This window comes from Monodelphis domestica, chromosome 4 (assembly GCF_027887165.1).
Source record: "Monodelphis domestica isolate mMonDom1 chromosome 4, mMonDom1.pri, whole genome shotgun sequence".
NCBI classification, from domain to species: domain Eukaryota; kingdom Metazoa; phylum Chordata; class Mammalia; order Didelphimorphia; family Didelphidae; genus Monodelphis; species Monodelphis domestica.
This window is the reverse complement of record NC_077230.1, coordinates 431,129,528-431,142,524: the sequence shown is the minus strand read 5'-3', so window position 1 is coordinate 431,142,524 and position 12,997 is coordinate 431,129,528. Positions and strand designations below refer to the sequence as shown.

Genomic DNA, 12,997 nt, shown 5'->3' with positions numbered 1-12,997 from the left:
AGAAGTCGGTACACCGGGATCCCTCCTCCTTTGGGGTGACCCGCAGCTCCCCTATTGGCTACTTGGGTGTCTCCCACAAATTAGCTGCAGACAAGAGTTCAAATCTAGCCTCAGGCCCTCCCTGCCCCAGGAGGCTGGAAGTCCCTCCCCCAAGGCCCTTCACTACCCTCTTTCACGAGGGGCCTCTTCGTGGATGACTTTTGTTTGGATGTCACCCAACCCTGCCATCCCAGTAAAACAGAAGGAAAGGGCGTCTGGCCAGAGACCTGCGCCTCCTCCGCCCGACCGCAGCGGGGCGCGCTGCTCCGCTCCCGGGACTCTGCGGACCCCGGGACTCCATTTCCCAGCATTCCCTCGCGCAGTCCTGGGCACCGCTGGCTTGCAAGTCAGTTCAGATCAGCTCGAGCTACCCGCTGGGAAGGGTAGTTCCAGGCCGAGCGTGGCGCGCAGGCGCAGAGCGCCGCGGGCCAGTGTTGCTGTTTCGTTGCGGGCGGGCGAGCGGGCAGAGCGGCGGGTGAGTGACGACCGGAGGGACGGGAAAGAACGGGACGGAGAGCGAGTCGGGGACCCTCGTTCGCTGCTTCTCGCACGGACCCAGCAGAAGGGGGAGGGCCACCTTCAGGTTCGGGTTCCAAGCGCGGCCCGGCCCGAGGCGGGGAGTGGGCTTCTCGGGCGGGGCTTCTGGTAGCGGCGCGGGGGCGGGGGAGGGGTGGGGATGTCTGCGGCATCTTGGGAAATGTAGTTGGAAACACTAGTCCGCGCAGGCGCAGTCTAGCCATCCCCTCCCCCCCCCAATCGCTTTAGGGCTCTTGTCCTCTGAGCGACGCTAGGAGCGTCGCTTCGTGGTACCCTGGGAAGTGTAGTTAGGGTGGGGGAAGGGAGGCATGGTTTGACTTTGCGCATGCCCATTTGGCCCCGGGCGCCGCCCTAGGGCTTTTGTCCCCTAAGTGTGGTCGCGGCTCAGGGTTGTGCTCGGCATTCTGGGAAATGTAGTTCCAGTTGCTACAGTGCGCAGGTGCAGTTCTCCCCGCGGGTCTCAGGCCTTTGTTCTTCTGAGACGATAGCTGTCGCGGTGCACGGTGGGAATGGTGGTCCGGTGGATGACTGTGCGCAGGCCCAGTGGGGTTGCGGGGGGTGGGGGCGGGGAGTCGCTTTGGAAGGAGCTGAGGCCGCGGGCTGTGGCCGCCCCAGTCCTTGGCACCCCCTCCCCACCCCTCCCCGCCGGGCCCCGCCCCCGCGACCTCCCGCCGGGGCCCCCGACCCAGGTCTCAGGGGCCCCGCCCCCTCCGGATCTTTGCCCCCCGCCCGCGGCGGCTCGTGGAGGGTGGGGGGGTTGTCACTTGAGATCGGGGCGCCCCGCCAGGCCCTACCCCTGTGGGACCCCCGCCGGCGGCCTCTTGGGGTCCATTAGGGCTCCGGCTCGCTCGTACTTGACCTTTTCCCCCTGCTGTCCGCAGCTGGAGGCGGGGAGGCCCTTCTAGGAAGACCATGGAGGCCTCGGCCCCCGGGCTGGCGGCCCGAGGTGAGCAGAGCGGCCTGGGGGAGGGGGAGGCCGCGGGCCCGGCATGGCCTCCTCCGAGGCGGAGAGACTTCTGGGGGGGTCGGAGAGGCGCATCTTCTCCTGGGCCTCCTGCGGGGGTCCCCAGTCGGGGGAGGGGGCGGACGACAGTGCCGGCTTGGACCTGCAGGAGGTGGGAAGGCTGTGTGGGGGAGGGGCGGGGAGAGGAGTGCCCCTCCCCTCCCCCTCACGGGCTCCGCCTTCCTTCCCCAGCCCCGCCTTTCGAAGACATGATGTCATGGCCAGAGAGGAGCGGCGCGGGGAGGGGCTCCGAGGACACCAAGCCCCCCGGGCTGCTGGCGGCTGTCCTCCAGGTCAGATGCCCCAGACCCCCCCTGTTGCCCCTCCCCCCTCTGCCCAGAGCCTCCTGCTTCTGGGTCCTCAGTGGGCGTGGCCCGTCCAGGCCGGCCCCGCCCCTTCTGGAGTCCCTTCTGGGCGCCATTCCTAGGGGCCTGCCAGCACTTTGTGTGGGGGCGGGGAGTCGCCTGGCTCTGCCTCAGTTTCCCCGGCAGGCAGACCCTGGGGAGCTGCAGGCGTTACCCTCCCTCCCTCCGGAACTGGGCATCAATGGCTTCCTCAGTAGGGGGACATCCCAGGTGGAGAAACCGAGTCACCAGGTGGTCGTGGCCTCCGGCTCTGGTCTTCGGCCTCTGGGGGGGGCCCTGCCAGTGTAAGCCCGGGAAGGCTTCCTGGAGGAGGTCTTTGTGCCCGCTGGGGTCATCTGGGAGGACCTCTCCGAGGGGGAGCCTCGTGCAGCCTCCCCGGCCCCGGCGCCCCCCATCATCGCCTTCCACGACTCCCTCACCTGGGGGCTTGCTGCGCCCGGTGCCCGCCCGTCCGGGGTCCTCCGGCGCCCTCCCCCCAAGGTCTTCCTCAGGCCTGCGGCTCCTCACGGCAGGCCCTGGCACGGCGGGGCCCGCGTCGGGCCCGGCCGAGCCGCCTCTCTGTGCCCTCAGGTCGCCCCCAGCTGCCTCGGGCCCGACGGGCGCTGGGTGTCGCGGGCGCCCGTCATGGCGGAGCCGCTGACCTTCAGGGACGTGTCGGTGGACTTCACCCCCGAGGAGTGGGCGCAGCTGGACCCGGCGCAGCGGGCGCTCTACCGGGACGTGATGCTGGAGAACTACGAGAACCTGCTCTTCCTGGGTGAGGCCGGCGGGCGCGGGCCGGGGCGGGCAGCGCGCGGGCCGGGGCGGCGGGCGCTCAGGCGGCTCCTCTCTCCCGGCAGGGCTCCCCGTGGCCAAGCCCGACGTCGTGTGCCAGCTCGAGCGGGGCGAGGCGCCTTCGTTCCCGGAGCAGCCGGAGTTCTTCGCCGGCGCCTGCCCAGGTGAGTGCCCGCGAGACCGGGGACTTTCACGCCGCCTCCAGGCTGCCCTCCGGACGCAGAGGCTCCGCCGCGGGGACCGGTCCTCTCTGAGGCCTTGCGGAGAGCGGGCGGGAGCGCCTGGCGGACATTTGGGGTTCAGGGTCGCGTCACCGGGGGGAGCCTCCGAGGCTGGAATCGAACTCTGTGCCCCGAGCCGCCCCGTGTGTGGCCCTCGTGGAGCCCTCGCCGGGCATGGGCAGGAGGTGGGGCTGGCTGGGGGAAGGGGAGCGTCCCGAGGCTTCTTGCCTCCGAGCCCTGGCACTTCCCAGAGGTCACGGATCTCGCCCTCAGCACCCTCGGGTTATTGGGGTCCCCCTTGCCCCCCCCGTGCCTGGCGCTCTCTGCAGGCTCATTCTGGTACCCGCTTGGGGACCGACCAAGGGATAGCTGAGGAGCTGGTCAAGAGGGTAGTGCCCGCCGAGGAGGGCATGAAGGGCAGGGCCCACCGAGGAGGGCTTGGATAGGGTAGTGCCCGCCGAGGAGGGCGTGGAAGGGTAGTGCCCGCCGAGGAGGGCTTAGAAAGGGTAGTGCCCGCCGAGGAGGGCATGGAAGGGTAGTGCCCGCCGAGGAGGGCGTGGAAGGGTAGTGCCCACCGAGGAGGGCTTAAAAAGGGTAGTGCCCGCCGAGGAGGGCTTAGAAAGGGTAGTGCCCGCCGAGGAGGGCATGGAAGGGTAGTGCCCGCCGAGGAGGGCGTGGAAGGGTAGTGCCCACCAAGGAGGGCTTAGAAAGGGTAGTGCCCGCCGAGGAGGGCTTAGAAAGGGTAGTGCCCGCCGAGGAGGGCATGGAAGGGTAGTGCCCGCCGAGGAGGGCGTGGAAGGGTAGTGCCCGCCGAGGAGGGCGTGGAAGGGTAGTGCCCACCGAGGAGGGCTTAGAAAGGGTAGTGCCCGCCGAGGAGGGCGTGGAAGGGTAGTGCCCGCCGAGGAGGGCGTGGAAGGGTAGTGCCCGCCGAGGAGGGCGTGGAAGGGTAGTGCCCGCCGAGGAGGGCGTGGAAGGGTAGTGCCCGCCGAGGAGGGCTTAGGGTAGTGCCTGCCGAGGAAGGCTTGGATAGGGTAGTGCCCACCGAGGGCATGAAGGGTAGTGCCCGCTGAGCGTATGTAAGGGTAGTGCCTACCAAGCCTGTGGAAGGGTAATGCCCGCCGAGGGCATGAAAGTATAGTGCTCACCGAGCGTGTGGAAGGGTAGTGCCCGCCAAGGAGGGCTTGGATAGGGTAGTGCCCACCAAGGGCATGAAGGGTAGTGCCCGCTGAGCGTGTGGAAGGGTAGTGCCCACTGAGGAGGCCTTAGAAAGTGTAGTGCCCACCAAGGGCATGAAGGGTGGTGCCCGCCGAGGGGGCTTGGATAGGGTAGTGCCCACCAAGGGCGTGGAAGGGTAGTGCCTGCTGAGGAGAATGTGGGAGGGGAATTCCTGCTGCCCAGATCACAGATTGTGGAGTACGGCGTGACGCGGACCACAGCTGGGGTCTGGCACAGGGAGCTCAGTGGTTTTGATCGGGATCCCAACAAGGGGTGGGGGTGGGGGAGCACAGTGACCATCTCTGGAGCACTTTGGGGGTCATTGAGGTCCTGTGAGGCCCTGCCATCCACCCTGACCCAGGACATCCATGTCACCAATGGGACCAGGAGACCCTATGCAAATCATTGAATCACCTCTGCTGGCCTCAGTTTTCTGATCTGTCTCCAAGAACAGCTCTTCCTCCCTCTCTCTCCCCCCTCCCTTCCTCTGCCCCTCTTCCTCCTCCTCCTCCTCCTCCTCCCCACAGCTCCTGACAGAGATCCTGGACTCCCTCCTCTTCGTCTTCCTCCCTCTCTCTCCCCCCTCCCTTCTTCTCCCCCTCTTCCTACCCCCCCCCCTCCCCGGAATTACAAGGCTTCTTCTTCCCTGGTGTCCTTGCTCAGGCTTCATTCCCATCTTCAAGGGGCTCCAGATCCTGGATCTCCCTGACCTATTTGGACCTCCAGCTCTTCTTCACTTTGGAGCCCCAGGAAATACCGAGTTCCCTGACCAGGGGAACAAGGGCCACTGCCCCCCATGGGCTCCCCCAGGGAAAGCTCGCAGCTAACGGCGCCCAGCGTGTAATAGGATCTCAGGAGATGTTTGTGGTCTGACTGCATGACTGTCAGTCTGTGCCTTTCCTGAGGCTCTCAGCCCTACAGAATATCCCTGCTGATGTAAAACCCACTCCTGGGACAAGGCCATTCCCCCAATGCAGATGCAGGCCCTGGTCCTGAGACTTCTCTGGTGCATCCAGAAATGGGTCCAAGAAGGTTTTCTGAGATAGACGGTTGGAACCGGGGGCAGCCGGCAGTCAGTCGGGAAGGCCAGCTCTGGACACGCATCGCTGGACCTCCCTCCCCAGGGTGTTGGGAGGAGCCGAGGAGCCCTCTGTGGGAGCTTCGTTGATCTGTTGAATGGGGCCAGTGAGAGCAGCCACCTTGTACCCCAGGGGTCCCTGAGGTCCAGAGAACCCCCTGGAGCCCACCCAGAATGGCTGAGCCCACTGTGGGTTGGATCTTTTTCTGAATTTTCACCCCTCTGAGTCAGGCTTGAGCCTGGCAGCAGGGCTAAGTGAAGAGGGGGGTGGGGCAGAAGGGGGTGGGGCAGGGCTGCTTCCTGGAAGCAGCTTCTGTTGACCCCCCCTCCCCCCCCCCCGCCCATGTTGGGTGAGGGCTTCTGAATCAAATTGAATTGTGTTTTTCCTCCCTTTTCTGGATGCCTGACCTTCTCCATAATGGAGGACACGGAATCGAGCATTTTCTCCCCTCGCAGAGAATGGGAATATTTGACCCTTCTGTGTTTCTTTCAGATTCCCTCGCTCAGGAGATTAAGTGCGAAGCCTTGGACCCAATTCCGCAGCACATCATTTGTATGGAAACAGCTGATGAGAAACTCCCTAAAGAGGGTTTCTGGGAGGCTAAGATGGGAGAAGATTGGGAGTATGAAATGATGTTAGAGAGGCAGAAGGCCTCTGAGAATCAGTATAGTCAGCTCGAAACCGTTAATGTGAAACATTTTGAGGAGATGAATATCCCTGGGAGTAATGCATTTGGGAGAGATTTTGACCTGGGGTCCATCTTTGTTCCCCAACAGAGAGTTCCTTCAGGACAAAATCTTTTTAAATATGATCCTCTGGGCAACAGCTTTGATCAGTTTTCAGATCTGATTTTATATAATGGAATGTCCTTAGAGAATAAACATTGTAAGTACAATAAGTGGAAGAAGCCCTTCGATTACCCCCCAGATCTTTTCCAGTTCCAGGCTGTAAATCCTGGGAACAAACCCTATGAATATAATGAATTTGGGAAAACTTTCAACCCAGGGACACCCCTTATTTATCATCCCATAATGAATACTGGAGAGGAATCCTTTGAATACAATGGATGTGGAGAAGGCTTCAGTCAAAGACCCTATTTTAATGAACGCAAAAGAACACCTGCAGGAGAGAAGCTCTTTCACTGCACTGAATGTGGGAAGTCCTTCAATCATAAGGGCAACTTTACCAAACATCAAAGAATTCACACCGGAGAGAAGCCCTTCCAGTGTAATGAATGTGGGAAAGCTTTTAGCAGGAGGGGAAACCTGACAGTACATCAAAAAATTCACTCTGGAGAGAAACCCTTCAAGTGTAACGAATGTGGGAAAGCCTTCATTCGGAGGGGCAGCCTTATCGAACATCAGAGAATTCATGCCGGAGACAAGCCTTTCCATTGTCGGCAGTGTGGAAAGACCTTCAGCCAGAGGGGAAGCCTTACCGAACACCAGAGGAGTCATACTGGAGAAAAACCTTTTAAGTGCACTGAATGTGAGAAAAGCTTCTGCCAAAGGACGTCCCTTTTTTATCATCAGAGGGTTCATACTGGTGAGAAACCGTTTTCGTGTAAAGAATGTGGGAAGGTCTTTAGCCGGAGTGGAAGCCTCTCTAAACATCAGAGGATTCACACGGGTGAGAAACCTTTTGAGTGTAATGAATGTGGAAAATCCTTTAGCCAGAGGGGAAACCTTGCTAAACATCAGAGAATTCATGGTGGAGGGAAACCTTTTGAATGCAATGAATGTGGAAAAAACTTCACCAACGCTTCTTGTCTGGCTATACATCAGAGAACTCATACAGAAGAAAAACCCTTTAAGTGTAATGACTGTGGGAAAGCCTTTAGTTGGAGGGTACGCCTTATTGTGCACCAGAGAATTCATACTGGAGAGAAACCCTTTGGTTGTAATGAATGCGGGAAAGTCTTCAGTCAGAGGGGCCACTTGAATGCACATAAAAGAATTCATACTGGAGAGAAACCCTTTGTGTGTAATGAATGTGGGAGAGCTTTCAGCCAAAGGATATGCCTGACGGAACATCGAAGAATTCATGCTGGAGAGAAGCCCCTAGAATGTACTGAATGTGGGAAAAACTTCAGCCATAGAACATCTCTTTTTTATCACCAGAGAATTCATACTGGAGAGAAACCCTTTGAGTGCAATGAATGTGGGAGAACTTTCAGCCAGAGTGGAAACCTCACTGAACATCAGAGGATTCATGCTGGAGAGAAACTCTTTGAGTGTAATGAATGTGGAAAAGCCTTCAGCAACAACTCACGCCTTGCTTTACATCAGAGAAGCCATAACGGGGAGAAGTTTTTTCAGTGTAATCAATGTGGGAAAGTCTTTGGCCAGAGGGCACACCTCAATGCACACAGGAGGATTCATACTGGAGAGAAACCCTTTGAGTGCAGTGAATGTGGGAAAGCCTTTAGCTGGAGGGTAAGCCTTACTGTGCATCAGAAAATTCATACTGGAGAGAAACCTTTTGAGTGCAGTGAATGTGGGAAGGTCTTTAGCCAGAGAGGACACCTTAACACACATAAGAGAATTCATACAGGAGAGAAACCCTTTGAATGTAATGAATGCGGAAAAGCCTTCAGCCAGAGGGGACACCTTACTGAACACCAGAGGATTCATGCTGGAGAGAAACCACTTGAATGTAATCAGTGTGGTAAAAACTTCAGCCACCGAACATCCCTCTTTTATCATCAGAGAATTCATACAGGTGAGAAACTTTTTGGATGCAATGAATGTGGGAAAGTCTTCAGCCAGAGTGGAAGCCTTACAAAACATCAAAGAATTCATACTGGAGAGAAACCCTTTAAATGTGATGAATGTGGGAAGTCCTTCAGCCAGAGAGGAAACCTTACGAAACATCAGAGAATTCATGCTGGAGAGAAACCATTTGAATGCACTGAGTGTGGAAGAGCCTTCAGCCAGAAGGTACACCTCACCGAACATCAGAGAACCCATGCTGGAGAGAAACCTTTCGAATGTAACGAATGTGGGAAAAACTTCAGCCACAGATCGTCCCTTTTTCATCATCAGAGACTTCATACTGGCGAGAAACCCTTTGGATGTAACGAATGTGGGAAACTTTTCAGCCGTTATGGAAGCCTTCGAAAACATCAGAAAATCCACATTGGAGAAAAACCCTTTGGGTGTGACGAATTTGGGAAACCGTTCAACCAGATAAGACCCATGAATGAACAAGAGATAATTCATGCTGGTGAGAAGTTAATAAATGCAATGAATTCAGGAACCCCAGCAGCACTAGCTGACTCCTTAGGAAGCATCAGATAATCAGTGCTTCATCAGTCTGGGTACTGCCTATGCTAGTGTGGACAACTGTTGTGACTCAGAAGTAGAGTGAGAGTGTGTGTGTGTGTGTGTGTATGTGTGTGTGTGTGTGTTAATATTTGCTTTGGCCAGTCTGGCTCTGAGCCTCAGCAGACTTAGCTTGTAGCTCTCCACCTTGGTGTATGACTTGCCAGCCTTCACTCCTTCCATTACCAAGGCTTGCTTCTATGCCATAGTGGAGAGGATGATTTGGCGGTGGAATGATGATAATTGATTGTCCATATCCTTTGACCATTTATCTTGGAGGTTCCCTCTAGCTTGTAAATTTGTCAATACCCAATGGATTCTGGATGTCAGACATATCAAAGATAACTGATCTCAGTATAAAAAAAATTAATGACTGGAAAAAGAAAGTACTCAACACTAATATGGTTGGAGAGAATTCACAACCAGGTATGGGACAGAGAAAACTACAAGAGTGAAAAATTAGTCATTTTCAGTTGTTTACAATTAAAATATTTTACAGTAACAAAATCACTGCAACTGGAATAAGGTAAGAAGCTTTTGATTTAGGAGAGAACATTTGTGTCAAACAATTCTGAAAAATATTCAGAATGAGGGATTGACCAAAAAAAAAATGCCCCGAATTGTTCAAAATTCATTCCCTGTAGATAAGCGGTCAAAAGATTTTCAAAATACAACAAACTCGACAACTGCAGGAAAATAATCAGATTCATTAATAATGAGAAACACAAATTACAACAACAAGGTATCACACCTATCAAGTTGGCAAAGATGGTTAAAAGATGACAAGCCATCCATACTGGAAGAGTTCTGGGAAGCCAGGCAACCTAATGCACTGTGGGCAAAGTCATAGTTTGGGCCAAGTACTCCGGAAAACAGCTTGGAATCATATCGGGAAAGTTGTGGAGCTTTTCATGAAGCCCTTTTGGTCTAGCTCTTCCACCACCGGTTTTGTTCCCCCAAGAAGACATTGGAAGAAAAGGCCAGTGGGCACCCGAATATTCATCACATCTTTTTATTATCCTCATTTTCTTGCTATTTTTGTATTTGCAGCACAGTAATTTTCTACCCTTCCCAAAAGAACACTGTCTTGACAAAAACAATTCTATAGAAAGTGGATGCTAACACCGTAACCTGGGTGACTACAGGGTATTCTCTCCTGAAGTTCCGTTTCGTTATTTGGACTTGGGGAATCTCCATCTTTTGAAATATTTTGTTGGTTCATTGGCGCGTCACAGCTATTTGCTATCCACTCCTTCAACATTCAAGCCTCCATCATAACAGCAATTCAGGAAAGAGTTCCCAGAGACACCCCGGCTGACCGACCTTTAGACCACATCTTAGATCTGCATTCCTTTGTCGCCACGAAGGGAGGAAGTTTGGTTTCATTCCGTCTACATTGCATTTCTGTTGCTCAGTTGACTCACTTGGAGCGATCGTTCCGCTTATGTGGTTGGCACACTGTGTAGTGTTCTCCTGGTGCTGTTTCCTTCACTTGTTTCATGCCCGCCATTTTCCAGTGCCCGGAACACTCCATCATACTCATTTTCTACAGTTCGTCGCACCATTCCCCCATGAGGGGGCAACTACCCTGCTTCAGGCTTTGCTCGCACAAAGAGCACGGCTGAGTTTGTTTTCATGTACGGATCCTTAGTTTCTGGCTTTGGCTTCCTTGGGCTGTGTGCCCGAGCAGTGACAAAGGTGGAGACAGTTTAGCCACTTTGCTCATATGGTTCCAAGTGGAAATCCAGAGTTTGGAGTACTTCACGGTTCACCCCAGGTGCCTCAGGGCCCCCATCTTCCCCCAGTTGCCACCATCCAGCATGTCTTTTATTAACTTTGCCGGTTTGCGTCTGTAAGGTGAGAGGAGTTATTTTCATTTGAATTCCTCGAACTATTAGTGACTTAAAAAATATTGTTTTAACCTTTTTCATCTTAGAATAGATATGTGGGTATCTGTTCTAAGGAAGTAGAGTGGTCAGGGCTAGGCAGTGGGGGTTAAGTGACTTGCCCAGGGTCACACAGCTGGGAAGTGTCCGAGGCCAGACTTGAACCCAGGACCTCCCAATTCCAGGCCTGGCACTCGATCCACTAGGCCCCAGTTTATAGTTTGCAGTTGACTGAGGAACTGGAAATGCCCATCAGTTAGGAGAGTAACGGAGCAAATTGCAGCATTCAGTTGTCTTCGAATCCGTATTCCGAGGAACCAGGAGGCCTGTGTATGGAGCCATAGACGAGGCCGGAGCGGAGACTTGGGAGGGAACCGGGTTCCTCCTCCGTGTTCGGAGCTGTTGGCCAACGACTGCAGGGCTCCGTGTGCTGTTCTTTGCTGCCTCTGGTTTGCTGGTTGTTCTTGTTAAACTGCGGGGAATTTAAGGGTGGGGGGAGGGCTTGGGCTCTGCTGGCGAGGAATGACTCGGAGGGAAGCGATTATGTCCAAGAACAGCCATAGAAGGCGATCACGTGGTTCTCGAATCTGGACCGACCTCGGGCCATCTTGGTACGCCCACACGAAGACCTTCGGGGATGCAGGCCGGACAGATTGGCCGGCATCTGCTCATTCCGTTAGCTGCCCTCAGGTGGCAGCAGAGTTGCGGAAGTCAGTGCGGCGGCGGCGGACGTGCGCTGCCACGTCTGAATTAAATAGTGCCTCCACTGCGCAAGGCGGAAACCACTGACGTGTGTGTATATATGTATGTATGGGGGGGGGGGTATATAAACCATGTACGTGCATGCGTGTCTATGCTTCTGTCCGGAGAGCCCCAAGAGGGCCCAGCGCAGAGGAGTCCCCGGCCGGGGCAGCCCTTTCCATTGGAGCCGGCCAGCAGCCGTGGAGTTCCCGTGCATGGCCAGCCCTCGCATGCTGGGCCCAGGAGCACTTGGAAGCCATCGTGGCCCGCTGGAACCGCCCCCCGACTGCGCCCGCCCCGCCCCCTCGTGGGCTCCTGCTCCTTCCCTCCCGCCCCTCATGCCCCGACCCCTCCCCCCCTCCTGCTAGCCTGCGTGTTTGTCTGTAACTCAGCTTAGTGACTCCCATCCCGGATGCACACGACGACCTACTTAGTGAACTACTGAGCCGGTGAGCCGGTGAATGGCAGCGTGGCCGCCACGTGGGCCCGAGGCTGCTCGCTGACTTGTCCAATTAAAGCTCGTTTCACCAGCTTGTGTCTGCTTTGTTTTCCTCGCCGTGGGGGGGGGGGGGGGGCTTCCAGGATTCCTGGCTCACCCATCTCCAGCCTCATTTGCCTGTCCCCCCCTCACCCCCCGCCATTACAGTGGGGGCTCCCTGAGGGCAGCGTCCAGATCCTGGGTGGGAACTGGGTTCCAGTCCCACCAGACACTGGTAGCTGTGGGGCTCCCTAGGCAGAGAGCTCAGGCGGGCAGCCCACTGCTACATGCTGCAACCCCAACCCTAAATTCGGGGCTTGGGTTCCAGGGTGGCCTCCTGACTTCCGGGCAGGCCCATGTGACCCCTAGGGCACCGCCTCTCCCATTTCCTTCTTTTGTCTCTCATTCCCGACAGCTCAACCCGGCCCCCTTCGGCTCTATCTGCTGCTCAAAGCCAGGCCCGAAGGGCTACCACTGATCCTGTGCATGACTTGGTTTCCCCGAGGCACCTGTCTGTCTCCCTTGGTCCCCTCCCTGCTGCTTACATTGTTTCCCCTAGTGTGGTCTGGGGTCAGGGGTCACATCAACCCTGCCCCCTCTCTGGGCAGGTCACTTGGACTGCCATTGCCCGGCCCTCCGAAATCCAAGAGCCCTTTAGAAGAGGAGCCCCCACTCTCAGTGGACCCCCTTGGTCGTCTGACATCTCATGGAGGTCTCTCCCTGGCCCCAGGTGGAGCCCGAAGCCACTCCCTCCTGGACTCTGATCCAGTGCCCCCACGTCCGTCTGCCCCCCACCCCCACCCCTAGCAGAGGACTCGAGAAGGCCCCAGTGGACTCTTGGGAGGAGGAGGAGGAACTGGGGCTCTTTAGCCTGGCTGGGTCTGAGTTTGAGGGTCCCCTGGGCCCTTGGGGAGCACCCTCCTCGGAGCTGCCCCTCCAGGCTCCTCTGCACACCTTTTCGCAGATTGGGAAGTGCTGGGAAGACAGCCCCCCCCCCCCCCCAGTGCAGAGGAATTCTGGGGCTGAGCCGCTTCCCCCATAAGGAAGAGCTGAGACATTTGGGCCCCTCCCCCAGCCACCCTGGGCCTCTCTCACTGCTCACTTGCTCCCCCCCCCCCCAGGGCTAGCTAGAAAGGGGTGGGTAGAGTCCCAACTGTGGGCCAAAGAGGGAGCGATGGGGCAGGGCAGGGATCGAGGGGTGACTCTGCCTCATCCACTGAGCCAGCCACTGGCTGTGCCTGCGCAGATGAGGTAGGGTGTCCCAGGAAGTGGCCAGAACATTAAGGGCGGCTGGTAAACTGAGGCATCTTGGTTGAGCTGAGGAATCTGGAGGAGT

The 12,997-nt window shown here is 56.8% G+C and overlaps 1 protein-coding gene across 4 annotated transcripts; it reads left to right on the top strand.

Moving 5' to 3' along the window:
- Positions 1–362: 362 nt before the first annotated feature.
- Positions 363–11,713, top strand: LOC100028088 (zinc finger protein 569-like). 4 transcript variants are annotated; one of them, XM_016427384.2, is made up of 6 exons: positions 363–514; positions 1,458–1,522; positions 1,772–1,872; positions 2,515–2,701; positions 2,784–2,882; positions 5,726–11,713. In XM_016427384.2, the coding sequence occupies exons 2-6, from the start codon at positions 1,489–1,491 to the stop codon at positions 8,530–8,532; spliced, it is 3,228 nt and encodes a 1,075-aa protein (XP_016282870.1). In that variant the 5' UTR covers positions 363–514; positions 1,458–1,488; the 3' UTR covers positions 8,533–11,713. The 4 variants fall into 4 exon arrangements, with proteins under 4 accessions (XP_016282870.1, XP_016282872.1, XP_016282869.1 ...); XM_016427383.2 differs by having other exon boundaries at positions 403–622; XM_016427385.2 differs by lacking the exon at positions 363–514 and adding an exon at positions 1,132–1,265.
- Positions 11,714–12,997: the final 1,284 nt, after the last annotated feature.